Source organism: Coregonus lavaretus (assembly GCF_964263955.1).
Source record: "Coregonus lavaretus genome assembly, chromosome: 13".
Taxonomy (NCBI): Eukaryota; Metazoa; Chordata; class Actinopteri; order Salmoniformes; family Salmonidae; genus Coregonus; species Coregonus lavaretus.
Genome location: NC_140000.1, coordinates 50,573,231 through 50,591,124, shown reverse-complemented (window position 1 = coordinate 50,591,124; position 17,894 = coordinate 50,573,231). Strand labels below are relative to the sequence as shown.

Here is a 17,894-nt window from a genome sequence, read left to right as displayed (position 1 = left end):
GTTGGATAGTGTCTAACGCTAGCTAGCTTGCTTCTGGTAACGTTACATTGACAAACTTTCTTACAGTTGCTGTAAAGTTTTAAAACCAAAGTTCCAAATGAACAAAATAGGTATTAGATATAGCTACACATGCTATCACTTTACCTTGAAGAGTTCTGCTCCTCTTGAGAGACGCGAATAAATGAGCTGTATATAGCTGGCTAACCTTTTACCCGTTTTATTTTCTTACAACAGGAGCCGCAGCGCCAACGCACCCACCATCTCTTCCGGTATGCAAAATAGAAAACCTTCAAAATAATAGTTCTCATTTCAAGAAATGTCAATAACTGCAAAAAAAAAAGGAATATATGTCCACTGATATTGTTCAGCAAAACGGCAGCCCTGCCACTTGTTTTGGTATACAGCTGAGGGATGAGGAAATGTAACCCCTGTCAAATTCAGAGAGTGCTCTGACACAGTCTGTGTTTAGTGGTCCTCTGTAGCTCAATTGGTAGAGCATGGCGCTTGTAATGCCAGGGTAGTGGGTTCGATCCCCGGGACCACCCATTCGTAAAAATGTATGCACACGACTGTAAGTCGCTTTGGATAAAAGCGTCCGCTAAATGGCATATTATTATTATATTATAGTGTGGGAATCTGTCTAATGCACACAGGTGACCCCTAAAAATAGAGATTTAGACAAATCCCCCATTGTTTAATTGGATTTATTACATGCAGAGACATTTGAGCCACCAGGAAGTATTAATGCATTTAAAAACCCAAAACATTGCATGTTATAATTCCTATATTTCATGACGTATAGCATTCAGTAAATGTATAAAAAAAATTGCAGCTCCCTGTATGCAACAAAGAATGAGGGTAAAAGAATGACATGAAATGCATAACCAAATAGCGTCAAAAGTACATCAAAATACGTTATTATTTTAATGTAACAGTGTATATTTCATTGTGTACTAAAACCATCTGTAAGACAAAGGCAGCAGCACCATATTACTATATATAAACCATGGTTCAGTCTTCTATACAAAAAAGCCCACATCATTAAAGGCAAAACCTAATGGTGACTGTTAAATGGTTAATTCACCCAAATTACAAAATTACATATTGGTTTCCTTTGGGTGAACCATCCCTTTAACAACTCTGGGGGACCACAGTGAGGTGGGATGTATGGTACTGTATATAAGAAATGAATAAAGATACTCTATGGGTTATTACATCATGTTCACATCATATTCACTTTCTTACAGCATACACACTTTCAGAATGGTTCAGTCTGTGGTAGCTCAGTAGCCACTTCAGCTTTAGTCTCTTGTATGCCAACTGCTGGAGGTGACCACACACTGTGCCCAGAATGGGATTATCTTAAACACACAGGCAGACCAGGGGTGTGCTGGTGTGTGTCTCAAATGGCACCCTATTCCCTATATAGTGCACTACTTCTGACCATGGCCCACAGGTAATAGGGTGCCCTTTGGGACGCAACCCTGGTTTCGAGGTCACCCCTCCAAGGTCACACCACAGGAAAACGTGTTGGCATGGCAATGTTGTCAACAACACAAAATTAAAGGTCATTTAACGTTTGAAGAGTTGACCTCATCACTTTATATCCAGATATTTAACTGTAAAGGCATTGCTTTATCCCAAAGTTTAACTTATGAGTAACAACTCAAATGTAAAGTCGTACAACCAAACATTGAACAAGTCTCTCAATTTTGTAAAAGTACTTCCAATACATTGACTGTCCTATGCATACTGTATCTTTATACACTTTATAGCCTACTCCAGTGGCTTGAAAAGCAAATGCTTCAAAGCTCACTTTCCAGTCTTACTTTCGTTTGTTGTTAGCATTGTCCATTACACTATGTTTTATACCGTCAACAAATAGCAAATGCTTTTTCGGGTCATACATTTCAAAATAAAGAGGTGAAACCTTTCGGTTTTCAGACATGAACCGAATAATTTCACACATCAATGTGTCTCAACCTAGCAAATATTCTGCTTGAAAACATAAAAAACATTAAAGTAAAACAATTCCACAACAATATATGTAAACATTATTCAAACATGTGCATTGATTGAAATCCTCTAACAGTCTTCTGAGAATGTCCCCTTCCCAATGCTATATAAAAGGTTGATAAATGCTAGTATTTAGTGTATTATACAGAGCTTCTGCTAAACGTGGGTGTGTGGGACCTCTTCTTTACTGACTGCAAAACACACACGTGTCCTTGCTTGTGATGCATGGCAGGGTCCTCAGAGTTGACTGGGTCCTCTCCCTCCCTCCCTGCCATCCTTCCATCCCTCTGTCGGTGTAGTCCCTTGCCCCAGACCCCCTTTCCCCCATGAATGACACAGGAAGAGCAACGAGAGGTCAGTGAAGGGACAGTGAGGCGTTGGACATTGCCACCTCACTTCCAGGTGGCGGCAGCTGGGCGTGGCCCGGTGCCCCCCTTCGCCGTTCCCTTTGACCCAAGCGACTGACCCGAGCGACTCCGTAGGTCGCGTTCTGCATTCTCGCTCAGCGCCTGCTCCTCGTCGTACCTGAGGAAGGGAGAGATAGAGAGAGGCAGGGAGGGAAGGGAAGAGAGAGAAAGAGACAGAGGATAGAGAGAGGGAGTACACTTAGAAAAAAAGAGTTATTTGGCTGTCCCCATAGGAGAACCGTTTATGATTCCAGCTAGAACCCTTTTTGGTTCCAGGTAAAACTCTTTTGGGTTCCATGTAGAACCCTATGTGGAAAGGGTTTTACATGGGACTCAAAAGGGTTGTACCTGGAACCAAAAAAGGATTCTTCAAAACGTTATCCTATGGTGACAGCCGAAGAACCGTTTTAGGTTCAAGATACACTCTTAGAAAAAAAGGTGCTATGTGTAAGATACAGTACTGGTAAGAGCTACTGTCACGATCGTTTACGGACGAGAAGGACCAAGGCGCAGCGTGATATGCATTCATATTTATTTACGGCTAAACACACGACAAAACAACAAACGAAACGTGAAGTCCAAGGTAGCATACAAACAACATACCTTACACGGAACAAGATCCCACAACCCACTAGTGCCAACAGGCTACCTAAGTATGGTCCCCAATCAGAGACAACGAGCTACAGCTGCCTCTGATTGGGAACCACCCTGGCCAACATAGATCTAAACGATCTAGAAACTAAACATAGAAAACACTACATAGAAACTACACACCCTGGCTCAACATTTAAGAGTCCCCAGAGCCAGGGCGTGACAGTACCCCCCCCCAAAGGTGCGGACTCCGACCGTGCAACCTAAACATAACAGGGTAGGGGCCGGGTGGGCATTCCGCCTCGGAGGCGGATCCGGCTCCGGGCGTGACCACCACCTATTATCCGCCTCCCTGTTGCGCCCCTGGTCTGGTCTGGAACCGCTGACTGGAGCTGGACCCGACGACGGTGGATCGAACTGCTCTGGCTCCGGAGTGGAGCCGCTGACCGGAGCTGGATCAGGCACCGGTGGAGCGGACTGCTCTGGCTCCGGAGTGGAGCCGCTGACCGGAGCTGGACTGGACCCCGGTGGAGCGGATTGCTCTGGCTCCGGAGTGGAGCAGCTGACCGGTGCCGGACCAGGCACCGGTGGAACAGGCACGGGCCGTGCCGGACTGGACACACGCACCACTGGCTTGGTGCGGGGAGTAGGAACGGGCCGAACCTGGCTGATGACGCGCACCCCTGGCTTGGTGCGGGGAGCAGGAATGGGCCGGACTGGGCTGACGACGCGCACCACTGGCTTAGTGCGGGGAGCAGGAACGGGCCGTACCAGACTGGCGACGCGCACCACTGGCCTGGTGCGGGGAGCAGGAACAGGCCGGGCCGGGCCGGGCTGGCGACGCGCACCACTGGCTTGGTGCGAGGGACAGGCACAGGTCGGACCGGGCTGGCGACGCGCACCACTGGCTTGGTGCGAGGGGCAGGAACAGGCCGGGCCGGGCTGGCGACGCGCACCACTGACTTGGTGCGAGGGACAGGAACAGGTCGGACCGGGCTGGCGACGCGCACCACTGGCTTGGTGCGAGGGGCAGGAACAGGCCGGGCCGGGCTGGCGACGCGCACCACTGACTTGGTGCGAGGGACAGGAACAGGCCGGACCGGGCTGGCGACGCGCACCACTGGCTTGATGCGAGGAGCAGGAACGGGCCGAACCGTACTGGGAACACACACCACTGGCTTAGTGCGGGAAGCAAGAACGGGCCGGACCGGACTGGCGACACGCACCACTTGATTGGTGCGAGGAGCGGGACTGGGTTCCTTCATTAACCCCTGATCCTTCTGCTGCCTAACCAGCTCCTCTCGCCGTGCCTCTACACTTTCCTTCTGCTCCCTCTGAACCAATGACCCCCCTAATCTGGTGGCCTCCTCTGCTAAACAGCGGAACCGCTCTATCGCGGCCTCCTGCTGCCTCGTCGTCCACGGCGTGAGCCCCCCCCTAAACATTTTTGGGGATTGTCTCTCCCCCGTGATCATGGCCTCCATCCCTCTTGCCAGACTCTCGCTCATCTCCTCCCAAGTCCATCCTCTCTCCTCGTCACGCTGCTTGATCCAGGATTGGTGATATCTTCTGTCACGATTGTTTACGGACAGCTACAGTGGGGTCCGAAATGATTGACACCCTTGATAAAGATGAGCAGAAATAGAGCTCTTTGTCCACGCACACCAGTGGTGGGTTTGGCGTCGAAATGAGAATGCATGAGCAGAAAAGAACCTGTCCCTACTGTAAAATATGGTGGTGTATCTTATGGGACTATTTTGCTTCCACTGGTCCTGGGGCCCTTGTTAAAGTCAACGGCATCATGAACTTTACCCAGTATCAGGATATTTTTGCCAAAAACCTTGTTGCCTCTTCCAGGAGGCTGAAACTTGGCCGCAAAGAAATCCACAAAGAAATGGTTAATTGGCCCAAAAATCTACATTTTGCAATGGCCATCTCAGTCTCCGGACTAGAAACATATTGAAAACCTGTGGTTTGAATTGAAGAGGGCAGTCCATAAGCGCAGACGAATCAAAGATCTGTTAGGATTCTGTCCGTGGAGGCTGCTGAGGGGAGGATGGCTCATAATAATGTCTGGAACGGAGCAAATGGAAACCATGTGTTTGATGTATTTGATGCCATTTCACTCATTCCGCTACAGCCATTACCAAGAGCCCGTCCTCCCCAATTAAGGTGCCACCAACCTCCTGTGGATTATGTATGGAGGAATGGTCTACGATCCTTCCCAAAGTGTTCTCCAAAAAAGTAAGGATGCCAGATATAGGAAATATAAAGACAATATAGTGATAACATCCCAACAAAAATGTGTGCACAACTCTGAGGTAAAAGCCTGTGTGTTGTCATTCTGATCACTCAGATAGCTAGCAGCAATGACTAGAAGCTGCTATGCGGTGAATCGTGGATGACTTGTTTCAGGTCATCTGATCCTAAATCAGTTCCCGGTTAGAGGTATTTTCTCTAACCGTTAATCCTGGTTTTATGGACCAATAGTCCCAAAACTGCAAACCCCGCCCATCTGGCACTCACTCCAGTGGGGCTAGAGCAAACGCTCAAAGTATTTGAACATTTTTAAATAGTTTTTATTTTTACCCTGGGCCACGTTCAGTAGCCAAACGTTGTCGAACGTTGCAGATAGAAATGCCATGATTAGATCTGACTTGATTCCTTATTCTACATGTCAGAGAAGCATGTTTGTTCTACATAGCATATTTCTATCTAAACATTCCGAAACGCTGCATCCTGCTGAACACGCCCCAGGCCCGTTTTCTCCCTTGAGCGTTGTGATAGGAGGAGGGGGCTGTCACTCACAGGACTTGGTAGTTGCCCAGGGCATCTCGGGGTGGGCTGCGGTTCCAGCGGCAGTCGGGAATGTCCCTGTTGGGTGTGACGATGTTGAGCGTGTCATTGATCAGATTGTACTTCAGGATCCGGTCGTTGGCCGTGCTGGAGGTGAGCGACGGAGAGGCGTTGACCTGGAGGACAGACGGGGAATAGACAAACAGACACACACAGCAGAGAGCACAGGTCAGGATAAGCATTAGTCATTACTTACAGTTGAAGTCGGAAGTTTAGCCAAATACATTTAAACTCAGTTTTTCACAATTCCTGACATTTAATCCTAGTAAAAATTCCCTGTCTGAGGTCAGTTAGGATCACCACTTTATTTAAAGAATGTGAAATGTCAGAATAATAGTAGAGAGAATGATTTATTTCAGCTTTTATTTCTTTCATCACATTCGCAGTGGGTCAGAAGTTTACATACACTCAATTAGTATTTGGTAGCATTGCCTTTCAATTGTTTAACTTGGGTCAAACGTTTCGGGTAGCCTTCCACAAGCTTCCTACAATAAGTTGGGTGAATTGTGGCCCATTCCTCCTGACACAGCTGGTGTAACTGAGTCAGGTTTGTAGGCCTCCTTGCTCGCACACGCTTTTCAGTTCTACCCACACATTTTCTATAGGATTGAGGTCAGGGCTTTGTGATGGCAACTCCAATGCCTTGACTTTTTTGTCCTTATGCCATTTTGCCACAACTTTGTAAGTATACTTGGGGTCATTGTCCATTTGGAAGACACATTTGCGACCAAGCTTTAACTTCATGACTGATGTCTTGAGATGTTGCTTCAATATATCCACATACTTTTCCTTCCTCATGATGCCATCTATTTTGATAAGTGCACCAGTCCCTCCTGCAGCAAAGCACCCCCACAACATGATGCTGCCACCCCCGTGCTTCACAGTTGGGATGGTGTTCTTCGGCTTGCAAGCATCCCCCTTTTTCCTCCAAACATAACGATGGTCATTATGGCCAAACAGTTCAATTTTTGTTTAATCAGACCAGAGGACATTTCTCCAAAAAGTATGATCTTTGTCCCCATGTGCAGTTGCAAACCATAGTCTGTATTTTTTATGGCGGTTTTGGAGCAGTGGCTTCTTCCTTGCTGAGCGGCCTTTCAGGTTAGGTCGATATAGGACTCGTTTTACTGTGGATATAGATATTTTTGTACCTGTTTCCTCCAGCTAATTAATAAGGTCCTTTGCTGTTGTTCTGGGATTGATTTGCACTTTTCGCACCAAAGTACGTTAATCTCTAGGAGACAGAACGCGTCTCCTTCCTGAGCGGTATGACGGCTGCGTGGTCCCATGGTGTTTATACTTGCATACTATTGTTTGTACAGATGAACGTGGTACCTTCAGGCATTTGGAAATTGCTCCCAAGGATGAACCAGACTTGTGGTCTACAATTTTTCTTCTGAGGTCTTGGCTGATTTCTTTTGATTTTCCCATGATGTCAAGCAAAGAGGCACTGAGTTTGAAAGTAGGCCTTGAAATACATCCACAGGTTCACCTCCAATTGACTCAAATTATGTCAATTAGCCTATCAGAAGCTTCTAAAGCCATGACATCATTTTCTGGAATTTTCCAAGCTGTTTAAAGGCACAGTCAACTTAGTGCATGTAAACTTCTGACCCACTGGAATTGTGATACAGTGAATTATAAGTGAAATAATCTGTCTGTAAACAATTGTTGGAAAACTGACTTGTGTCATGCACAAAGTAGATGTCCTAACCAACTTGCCAAAAGTATTGTTTGTTAACAAGACATTTGTGGAGTGGTTGAAAAACGAGTTTTAATGACTCCAACCTACAGTGAGGGAAAGAGTATTTGATCCCCTGCTGATTTTGTACGTTTGCCCACTGACAAAGAAATTATCAGTTTATAATTTTAATGGTAGGTTTATTTGAACAGTGAGAGACAGAATAACAACAAAAAAATCCAGAAAAACGCATGTCAACAATGTTATAAATTGATTTGCATTTTAATGAGGGAAATAAGTATTTGACCCCTCTGCAAAACATGACTTAGTACTTGGTGGCAAAACCCTTGTTGGCAATCACAGAGGTCAGACGTTTCTTGTAGTTGGCCACCAGGTTTGCACACATCTCAGGAGGGATTTTGTCCAACTCCTCTTTGCAGATCTTCTCCAAGTCATTAAGGTTTCGAGCCTGACGTTTGGCAACTCGAACCTTCAGCTCCCTCCACAGATTTTCTACAACTTGATTGGAGTCCACCTGTGGTAAATTCAATTGATTGGAAATGATTTGGAAAGGCACACACCTGTCTATATAAGGTCCCACAGTTGACAGTGCATGTCTGTCACGACTCCTGCCGAAGCTGCCTCCCCTCCTTGTTCGGGCAGGCTTCGGCGTTCGTCGTCACCGGCCTTCTAGCCACTGCCGCTCCATATATCATCATTCCATTTGTCTTGTCTTGTCAATTACACACACCTGGTTCATATTCCCCTCATTAGTACGTGTTTAAGTGTTCCCTCTGCCCCCTTGTCCTTGTGGGTGATTGATTGTTCATTGTGAGGATTAGTAGCTCGGTTGAGCTCAGTATTTTGTATTGCCGGAGTATTTTTCCTGTGTGCATGTTTGTTCCAGAGCGCCTGTTTTGCCCACTGGACTGGTTACGTGTTTTACCCTCCTGCGCCTGACTCCTTCAAATCACACATAACACACACACACCTCAGACACAAACACACACACACACCTCAGACACAAACACACACACACACCTCAGACACATACACACATATACAGTACAAACGCCCACACACAGAGAGAGAGAAAAGTCAACCCTAAGGACATTAAACTTGGTAGATACTGCAGAGAAAGGAACGCAGCACTGGTTTCACTTCACAAACAATGCAGAACAAAGAAATCATTTCGACACGAGGCCATCTTAGTAGGAACTAGAATTAGAGAGTAAAACTATAGTATGTTCACAATAAGATACTTTTTTACTTTGCATAATTACAGTGTGTGTGTAAAGGCATGCTAAGTCACTTAGGCGCCTCACCTCAATAAGCCATGGCTTCAGCTTGTCATCGATGATGATGTCATATCCATAACACTCAAAGCAATGTTTATCATTGTTCATGACGGGCTGTGATGAGAGACAGAGTGTGTGTTTAGAGGGAAAAAATAAGTTTGTGCGTTGAGTGTGTGGGACAGGACAGAAAAATAGAAGAGGTTAGCGGTCAGAGCAGCTGCAACACTGCAGGGATCAAATGGGGAACATGTTTTGGTTTCAGTATGTGTGTGTGTGTTTGGGTGAGACCACTCACTGCGACAGCCTTTAGGGACTGCACCATGATCCAGTGGATCTGGTCAAACAGTTGGCTGGTCACCTCCTTCCCCCTGGTGCTCTCCAGGTACAGACGCAGGTTACAGACCGTCCACTTCCCACCGTGGACGTGGTTATAGTCATCCTGCAACGTGTATAGATGTATTGTACACACATAGAACTATACATATAAACACATGTATTCATGTAGGAGCCATTTCTGCCTGTTTTAGGCCCATTTAGTGTGTTGTGTATATGTTGTCTGTCTTGACAACACACGCACACACACTTACCCCATGTCTCTGAATGGCCACATTAGTCAGGTGCACAAACATGTTGTCCAGTTCACTAGTGCTGGGGGTGTACTTCACTGTGCAAAACCTGCAGAAACCCAGTTTATACCTGCAAGGAACACAAAGGTCCAAATGGACCAAATAGTCAAATACTGATCTGATCAAATCCTGAAGTTATCATTTATCCCAGTGGCAATATCCTTTATAAATATTTTACAGAATTATGAGAATGTATATGCATACTGCACTGTTTATAATGACTGTATTTGCATTAAGTATATGCATACTGCACTGTTTATAATGACTGTATTTGCATTATATGTAACAGACTGTCTATGTTTCTGTTAGTAAAGGGACAATTAAGTTATTATCTATCTATTACCTATCACCTATCCAGTCATTTCAGAGGGGTAGGCCTTGAGGGAAATGAAACCGGGATGTAGACTTTAGGTTAATCATAAACCTACATGTAACACTTGAGAGGTCGATAGGTGGTAACCAACACATAGAGACGTAGGTCAAACTTCTTGCCTCCGATCAGCAGTGGGTTGTCGATGTACAGAGAGATGACATAGGCCTCCTTGCCACTAGAGGCCGCTACAAACCTAGCAAAAACAAAGGAAACAGAGCATCAGTCATTTATCTATGGACAACTCATCTACGGACAATGCTGTTGAGAACAGCAGATTCAAGAGTAGTGGGGTGATACTACCTGTATGACCTAAGACTGACTGTGAACAATGCAAATGCAAGCAAAGACCCACCTCTGGCAGCCACACACAGGACATTTTTTATCAGTAGTTAGTAGAGGTGTGTGTGTGTGTGTCAGCACTGACTCACGTGGAGGTGCGGCTGTCTCTGGACCACTTCTTGATCTGGGACAGTTTGTTGATAAGAAAGATGCCTTTTCCCTGAGCTTTCCCACACGGCTTCATTATCCACGTGCTGGAAGGACTCTTACGGAACTCCTCCACAAACAGATTATAATCCGCCGGAAGCATGAACGTCACCGGCACAAAATCTGGGACACAACCAGAGAGGCAGAGAGGGAGTATGAAAACACAGAGAAATATGAAAGTACAGTATTGATGACATTTGTTTAGCAGCACAAAATGATGAGTGAGTTTAGCTCTTATAGCCCAAGACCCTGAAAAAGGGACGCACTAACACTTCTAGTCAGAGCCCCTTGCAGCAGGTGCAATTGAAATTTACATCCACATTTATTTACATATACTGCAAGTAAGCAGTGGGAAAGCTCATAACTGCTACCTAAATAAAGGTATTTCCCGTTTTCGTCTTTCTCGGCCAGTGGGCTTCCCTCCTTCTCCATATCTTTGCGGTAGCGTTTGATGTTCTTGATCATCAGGTCCTTCCTGGTTAGCTCGTAGTGGTTGGGGAAGTGGTTGACCATCTGCTCGTCCGAGAGACGGTAACCCGTGTCCACACTGAACACGTTCCGGATGGTCTGGACACTCATCCTATAGTGAGACGTAGACGGATCATAAACAGGGTTTCCCCAAGGCTGATGGAGATTCGCAGGGTGGGTAGTCAGTCAGGGATCGGATTTTTGTGATTAATCAGGAATTTCTGTTTTTCTCAATGACATTATCAGTTATTCACAGTTACACATCATAGCAATTTGTCTACTTTACCCCTGAACCAATATCCTTTTTTTAACAACTTTTTTTCTATGTTGTCCAGGGCTGTGTTCAGTAGGCACAAATAAAAGAAAACGTTTTTTAAAAGAAAATGAGTGTTGTTATTGGACAAGACCAGGTAGTAACGTGTGTTTCAAACATTCTTCTCCTGTTTTGTGCCCACTGAACACGACCCTGATCTCTGTCTGTGCTACATTGGCATTCATAAGCATACTGTCACGTAGAAAAAGCTACATAGCTCCAATGACAGCCTACCAGTAGAAGTTCCAGTCCTCGCTCTCTGTGACCTGAGTCCATCCTCTCTTCTCAAAGTTGTTGATGAGTACGGATTTCTCAATGTCAGTCACCCATTTCACCTTATTAGCCATGGTTCCTCCTAGAGTCACACACGCACACACGGAAACACACACAAATACAAGCACACACACACATGCATGCACAGATAAGCTTGTCACGTGTAATAAACATAGGTATAACTAATAGTCTATTGTTTTGCCCATGATGAGCCCCTGCAATTTGCTAGCTCGCAAAAACACTGAATTAATGTGCTATCACATTCACAACTATATTTTGGTAGCATTTTGGTGTACTGTAAAGTATGGCACACAATCTTGTTATATCAGATAGCTAGGTATCCATGTATCCTTCCACACCAAATAACAGCTTTAGCTAGCTACCTGGAAATCGATCTTCTAATCTTCTTGTCAAACAACCGGTCATCAGCCCCAGCTAGCTGGATCCACCCTGCCTGAGACACCTGCAAAGGATAATGATTTTCATCCAATCGTGATGTCTGGTTCAATCGCCTTCAAGATGAGCTTAATGCAAATTATAAAGGATAAATCTTCAATTTATTGACTTGATCCATGTCTTCTGCTAAAAGGGTGAATGCTTGTTATCTCTTATCTTGATTTATCGATCCCATCCCAGCTCTTCCGGGTGAATAACCTAGCAACCGACGACGCGTCGAACTGTCAAATACTTCACGTTCATTCCACCACAGGGTGGCGCTAAATGCACGTTACATTTTTTTTTGCATGCAGGGATATTTTTCACCACCGGTTGCCCTCTAGTGGTTGTTGAGAGAAACACACTCCTCAAGGATCTTCCTGGTATAACTACCATAGGCGTGGCTGTTGAAATAATAATTGTGGCAGTTACTTGAAAACAACAAGATTAAAGGACGCTGCTGTAAGTACGACATTGTTTTACAACTGTGAAATATTCTAAACATTTTTATATTTAGGATATTGTACTATAATGTCCATATTATGTGCGTTACAGGGCGGCGTCTACTTTAATCTACAAAATAGGTAAGTTTGAAATGTTTGTTATTCTACAATGCACCTGTTCCTTTGTTGTCAGACAAGGAATATTTTAGACAATAATTGACTGCAGTACTGCTCTTCTCATTGTGAAACTCGATTAAAAAATATGAATAATGATAGGATCATTGTCATTGTTTAAATATTTTAAATTGAAATAGGGCAAATTGTACTGTATTTATTGCTTGTGTGATCTTCAAAACGACCTTAGGTTTGTTTGGTGAAGAGGATGACATCACCTTATTTTGACAAACCCCTATCAGACATTGCCATCAACAAATAATATTTTCCCCCAATTGTTATGATTTGATCATACTGAAGGGCTAAGGCATATATGATGTTATTATTATAAATACAATTACTATTAATTTAATAGTTAAATAATTCAAAGTGTCTTTATTACATATCTTTTACATTATTGTATTTATTTTTATTAGCCAATTATTTCAAAGACTATTGACAAATCCATATTTTCATTGGATTGGTTTGAGACATTACATTTGTAAAGACATTATGTCATATTACAAAAACAAATGTACATTTTGAGATGACAAAACAATGAAACCATTATTTTGTGATGGTAGCCGTTTGGTTGATTTGAGTAATGGAAATCCACCATTTGCATTGCGACTACCTCTCCCAACAGCACGTGAGCAGAGGGACAGAACAGTTTAGGGACAGGTGAGCAGAGCACTAAACCCTCGAGATTCCTAGTTAAAACTGACATGACATGCATTAATGTAGGTCACACACACGTGTTTATTTATCAATATTATGTATTGCACACACACGCACGTTGAAACCTCATTGAGCCCATCCTGTGCAGTGAATCCTGAAGATGACATAATCTTTTCAGAATGAGGAAAGTTTGTGTGTACTGACCTGAATAATCTCCCCGGTAACACACTTCTGGGAACATGACCCAATATTTACACAGGTAGATAATTATGGGCGTTATCAAAATTGTTATGACCATAGTCACACATACAGCTAGGTGCACTAACTCACCTGTTACCACACTGAAAAAACAACTGTTGTCCTGACATGGATTCCACATCATTTAGGAGTGCAACACCCTGAAACTCATAACATGTGTGCTGCAAACTCTTTTCTTTATCAGAAAACAAAATGGTGGCGCACAGAAGCGAGCGAAGCTGTGCCATTTCCCTCCGGGCTGGACCTAGTGAGGTGGACAACGTCACCCTGTCTGATGTGAATCTCAGGTAAAGGCCACGTCACTCCAGTCCTGACCTCTGATCAGTTTACGCAGACGATACAAAATAAGAAAGTTACATTTTACTAAAACGCTCTTATAAATCAAATCACATTTTATTGGTCACATACACATCTTTAGCTGATGTTATCTCTTATGTCATAATAGACATTCAAAGGAAGTATTCAAATGCATCCCTCATTTCTTCCTCCATTGAAGTAGTCACTGATCTGGCATGACATTATGGGTGAAAGCAAAATGTTTGAAAGTGGACACTTTGCTACCCAATCACTGATTACCTAAAGCAGGGTTCTTCAATCCTGGTCCTGGAGGGCCGAGACACCTCTGTTTTTCATCCTCTCCTTCTAATCAGGGGCTAATTCAGACCTGGGACACCAGGTGAGTGCAATTAACTACCAGGTAGAAATAAAAAACAGAAGTGTTTCGGCCCTCCAGGACCAGGATTGAAGAACCCTGACCTAAAGGAATAAAGAATGCATTTCTAATGGTTCATGAACATCGTTTCTGTCCGTCCGTCCTATAGGATCCATGCCAGGGCTGCCCGGACTGTAGGTCGTCAGCTGGCAGAGATGGGTGACAGACTGGACCGTGAATGGGCAGAGAGACTCCCTAATCAGTGGCCTGTGCCACAAACTCTCCATGTGACAAGGCCTTCCCATGCCCTGACTAGAAGCATCTACAGGTTAGAGGGCTCAAAGACCAGGATGTATTGTGCCAAACTAGTAAACATCAGTGCTTATTTTGCACATAAGAAATATTTAAATGATTAACATTAATTATGGTTAACAAAGATTTCACGTAACTCATTGTCAGGGGGATACGAGGACAGCTTTGGGACGTGAAGAGTTTGCCTGGCGTGGCCAAAGCCTGGTTGGCCTCCGCTGTCCATAGTCCGGCTACACAGAGAGCAGAGGCTTGGGTAACCTGGGTAAGAGCCACTAGCATACTTCTCTCACGTCTCCTCATGTGCATTGGGGGTAGGGGCTAAGTGTCGATTTGGGATAAGTCTCTTACTACCACTCGTGTTGTCCCTTGCCCCTACACAGGTTTCCAGTATTCAACCTGCTAACTGCCCTGGTTGGGCCAAAGCAACGCTTGCCACTGTGGCACTGGTGGCCACTGCAACCATTTGCACTGCATTGTGGAAGGAGTAGAAAGGCTAACCGTTGCACTGAGGGGGCCGTGAGCTGGACTTCTAGATACAATGTTTTGTGTTGGACAATTTCCTAATTGAGTGAGATTTTAAAACAATTTTTACTATAGACTTTGATTTAAGAAAAAGAAAGAAAACAGTGTGTGTTATTGAATTGGATTGATTGTGCTGGATCGCAGTTTTTATAGTCTTATCAACAAATGCATGTTTTAAAGACTGTTGCTGGTCTGCAGTCTTTTCTATGAAGATTGGGCCTGTTACTGGTTAATAGACATTTCATTGTCACAACTATCTTATGTTGCTTTATTACACCACTAAATGGAAGCTGGAAAATTATTTTTTAATGACTTGAGAAAAAATTAAACTTGAGAGAAACCCAAACTGACTTTTGACTCATAGATACCAGATATGTATTAATTGGTACAAGGTCACTTGAATGAGTTCATATGGACAAAGAGTCATTTCTGTCACACTGAAGGAAGTATACTGTAGGTAATGTATGTGTGTTTGTGTGTCAATGTCTTTATAAATCCCCTTAGTACTGTTTTACTCCTTTTGGGTGGTTTTCAACAGGTGTAGACTGTACTGTATTGATACCAGTCTCTTCACAAATCCATGAGTCCTGTCTTACTCCTCAGACCATATTCCTCTCAGTCATCGTGGGCGGTGACGTCCACGTGTGTGTAACTCTTGTAGGCCTTCATGTTGCACTTCTGCAGCGTGGCCCCCAGCTGCTTCCCGGGGCCCATCTCGTAGGTGTGGGGGAAGCTCTGGCCCTGGGTCCTCTCGAACACCTCATGGAGGGTCTGCTCCCACTTCACTGGCGACACAAGCTGCTTGGCCAGCTGCCTGCGCACGTGGCCCTCATGCATGTAGCGCTTGGCATCCACGTTGGAGTACACGTTGATCTCAGGCCGACGCACCTAAGTTTGGATGGGTAGAGAGACGGGTTTGGCAAAGGATTTTTCCACCCCTTTAATTTATTTGGGCATTTATGGAGGGAAAATTAATGTTTTTAACCAGAATTGGCAATCTGTCTGTGGCCCATGTTAGGAATCAAATCTTGTAAACTCCACCATACTTCACCAACACGACTGGAGACATTGTATGCTGTATATTGTAACGTCCTGGCTGCACAGTACATTTACCAACTGGAAACTGAAAATATATTATTGACTGATTGATTAAGTTACGTACCTCCACCTGTCTGAGGACGTCTCTCAGGGGCTCGGTGGCAGACTCCATCAGCGCCGTGTGGAAGGCCCCACTCACCAGGAGCGGCCGCACACGCAGGAAGTGAAGTTTCCTCGAGTTCTGTTGTAGGAAGTCCAGTGCCTGAGGGAGGGAGGAAGTGTCTGTGACTGTGTCTGTGATTCCACCCCTAGCCCCTTCCCCTAACCCATTTAGGTATATCTGAGAAGTAGGTCTATAGCCTGCTTGACTCTGATCTCAAATATGCGTGAGGTACGTAATGCCAGGATGTTGTGGCCCAAGAGAGTGATCCAACTTCAAAGAAGAACAACTCCCCATTCATCCACTACCTCTTTGTGGCCGGCGATGACTCTCCCGTCGGGGAAAAGGTAGTTGGCCACGCTGCAGACGGGCTCCTTGATGCCCAGGCTAAGGCAGTGCTCCCTGGCCTGCAGACAGGCATGTTTGTACTTAGCCTGGGGCCTTCCCATTACCGACAGCATGCCGCTGGGGATCAGCTCCGACGCTTTCTGCATGGCCTCCGCTCGCACCTTCACCGCATACAGGGCTGTAGGATGGTAGAGACAAAACTATGGCGACTTAGAATTATTCACTGTCTGTTCATAATTAAGTATAGCATAGCATTGGATAGAGTATTGAGGCTCACCTTCTGCGAAATCCATGGCTCCAGAAAACACCAGGGCTGCAAACTCTCCCACACTAAATCCTGCAGCAGCCACACAATTCTCAATGGCCTTGAGATGGATGAGGACACATAGGACGACAAGATGTGCTTTGAGTTTTGTTTGTAGAGAAATACAATAATATTATTGGTATAAAACAGTGTGTCATAGGCTGCATAGTTAAACATTTAATTTACACTTTGCCATTAAATGCACACTTGCAACTATTGAAATAATTTGCAACTCACACAAGTTCATTATCATTGGGCCATTGACATGATACAGCACTACAGACATGGAGGGACAGCATCGGCGCATGAGCGGCTACAGACATGCAACTACTATGTGGCTTACCGCTGGATTTTCGTGGTTCAGCCTCTCCACAGCTGCCAGTGATGTGACAAACACTGCGGGCTGACAGTGGACTGTCTTCATCAATTCCTCCTCTGGTCCATCTAGGCACAGAGACAGCAAGTCGTAGCCCAGTATCTTCTGCGCGACGGCAAACATGTCCTTGACGTTTCCGTATTTCAGAAGCCCGCGACCCATACCCACGAACTGACTCCCCTGCCCGGGGAAGAGCAGCACAGAACACTCGCTCGGTTTCTTTTTGGGCCTCCGTTGTTCTTCCTCCGTGGGCTCATTCTCCAGGAGTTGGTCTTTCGTCTCGGGTGATGTTTGTGTCCAGTTCTGTGAGCCATGCTGATGGGGGTTGTTTGACACATTTCTGCACAAGGGAAATGACCTAAGCTCCGTTCTTGAGGTTATCCTCATCATGTTGAGGAGAGTAGCGCCTCTCATGTTGACTGATAAACCCTTTCTCAGGACGAAGACATTAATGTTCATAGTATTGCCACATGCATCTTTAAATTTGGTGTCCACCGAAGCGGTTCGTAGGTTTTTATTAGTTGACGGAACTCATATTATGCGCTCCATGAGACTAGAAATGGGCGCAGCCATATTGTTTAGGAGAGACAAGTCGCGTTCAGATGACGTAGTAACGACGGTCACGAGTGTTTGGTGTTGCAGATTCACAAGAAATCACACAAAAACATCACAAGACGTTAAAAAATATTCACATTGAAATAGTAATCTTTAGTTAGAAATACTGCAAATGATTGTTTGAATAGTTTGGCATTGCTTGGTAGACCTATTTGCCTACACAAACAAACATGTTCAACTTCTGTAGGCTATCGAAAAAAACATAAACGACT

At 44.8% G+C, this 17,894-nt stretch overlaps 4 protein-coding genes across 6 annotated transcripts in view; 1 reads left to right on the top strand and 3 right to left on the bottom strand.

Moving 5' to 3' along the window:
• LOC311140538 (protein kinase C and casein kinase substrate in neurons protein 2-like) overlaps positions 1 to 273 on the bottom strand; it is a 38,546-nt gene extending 38,273 nt beyond the window's left edge. For both annotated transcript variants that reach the window (XM_084175630.1, XM_084175631.1), the window contains exon 1: positions 145 to 273. The gene's annotated coding sequence lies outside the window, so the exon portion shown is untranslated. The remainder of the gene's footprint in view (positions 1 to 144) is intronic.
• A 512-nt stretch (positions 274 to 785) lies between these two features.
• Positions 786 to 11,975, bottom strand: LOC311140539 (polyglutamylase complex subunit TTLL1-like). 2 transcript variants are annotated; one of them, XM_084175632.1, is made up of 10 exons: positions 11,772 to 11,975; positions 11,350 to 11,470; positions 10,706 to 10,914; positions 10,277 to 10,457; positions 9,904 to 10,041; positions 9,437 to 9,545; positions 9,145 to 9,288; positions 8,877 to 8,963; positions 5,823 to 5,986; positions 786 to 2,541 (listed from the first exon to the last, which is right to left on the bottom strand). In XM_084175632.1, the coding sequence occupies exons 1-10, from the start codon at positions 11,812 to 11,814 to the stop codon at positions 2,409 to 2,411; spliced, it is 1,329 nt and encodes a 442-aa protein (XP_084031758.1). In that variant the 5' UTR covers positions 11,815 to 11,975; the 3' UTR covers positions 786 to 2,408. The 2 variants fall into 2 exon arrangements, with proteins under 2 accessions (XP_084031758.1, XP_084031759.1); XM_084175633.1 differs by lacking the exons at positions 786 to 2,541; positions 5,823 to 5,986 and adding an exon at positions 7,757 to 8,086.
• Positions 11,976 to 12,156: 181 nt separating this feature from the next.
• Positions 12,157 to 15,190, top strand: LOC311140541 (uncharacterized protein). The gene is made up of 7 exons (XM_084175635.1): positions 12,157 to 12,285; positions 12,379 to 12,407; positions 13,066 to 13,100; positions 13,540 to 13,642; positions 14,177 to 14,335; positions 14,467 to 14,581; positions 14,700 to 15,190. The coding sequence occupies exons 4-7, from the start codon at positions 13,548 to 13,550 to the stop codon at positions 14,805 to 14,807; spliced, it is 477 nt and encodes a 158-aa protein (XP_084031761.1). The 5' UTR covers positions 12,157 to 12,285; positions 12,379 to 12,407; positions 13,066 to 13,100; positions 13,540 to 13,547; the 3' UTR covers positions 14,808 to 15,190.
• Positions 15,189 to 17,656, bottom strand: LOC311140540 (malonyl-CoA-acyl carrier protein transacylase, mitochondrial-like). Its single transcript, XM_084175634.1, has 5 exons — positions 17,035 to 17,656; positions 16,665 to 16,752; positions 16,348 to 16,565; positions 16,004 to 16,141; positions 15,189 to 15,729 (listed from the first exon to the last, which is right to left on the bottom strand). Exons 1-5 carry the CDS (start codon positions 17,524 to 17,526, stop codon positions 15,457 to 15,459), a joined length of 1,209 nt encoding a protein of 402 aa, XP_084031760.1. The 5' UTR covers positions 17,527 to 17,656; the 3' UTR covers positions 15,189 to 15,456.
• Between the last annotated feature and the right edge of the window lie 238 nt (positions 17,657 to 17,894).

Excerpts from the sequence above, each read along its gene's own strand:
- LOC311140540 (XM_084175634.1), bottom strand. The coding sequence starts at position 17,526 with ATGAACATTAATGTCTTCGTCCTGAGAAAGGGTTTATCAGTCAACATG. Across the intron at positions 16,753-17,034 it reads TGAACCACGAAAATCCAGCG|GCCATTGAGAATTGTGTGGC; the intron begins GTAAGCCACATA and ends ATCCATCTCAAG. Across the intron at positions 16,142-16,347 it reads TCATCGCCGGCCACAAAGAG|GCACTGGACTTCCTACAACA; the intron begins GTAGTGGATGAA and ends TCCCTCCCTCAG.
- LOC311140539 (XM_084175632.1), bottom strand. The coding sequence starts at position 11,814 with ATGACCGGTTGTTTGACAAGAAGATTAGAAGATCGATTTCCAG. Across the intron at positions 10,915-11,349 it reads GAGGACTGGAACTTCTACTG|GATGAGTGTCCAGACCATCC; the intron begins GTAGGCTGTCAT and ends GTCTCACTATAG. Across the intron at positions 9,289-9,436 it reads TGGCCATTCAGAGACATGGG|GATGACTATAACCACGTCCA; the intron begins GTAAGTGTGTGT and ends TACACGTTGCAG.
- LOC311140541 (XM_084175635.1), top strand. The coding sequence starts at position 13,548 with ATGGTGGCGCACAGAAGCGAGCGAAGCTGTGCCATTTCCCTCCGGGCT. Across the intron at positions 13,643-14,176 it reads CTGTCTGATGTGAATCTCAG|GATCCATGCCAGGGCTGCCC; the intron begins GTAAAGGCCACG and ends TCCGTCCTATAG. Across the intron at positions 14,582-14,699 it reads CAGAGGCTTGGGTAACCTGG|GTTTCCAGTATTCAACCTGC; the intron begins GTAAGAGCCACT and ends GCCCCTACACAG.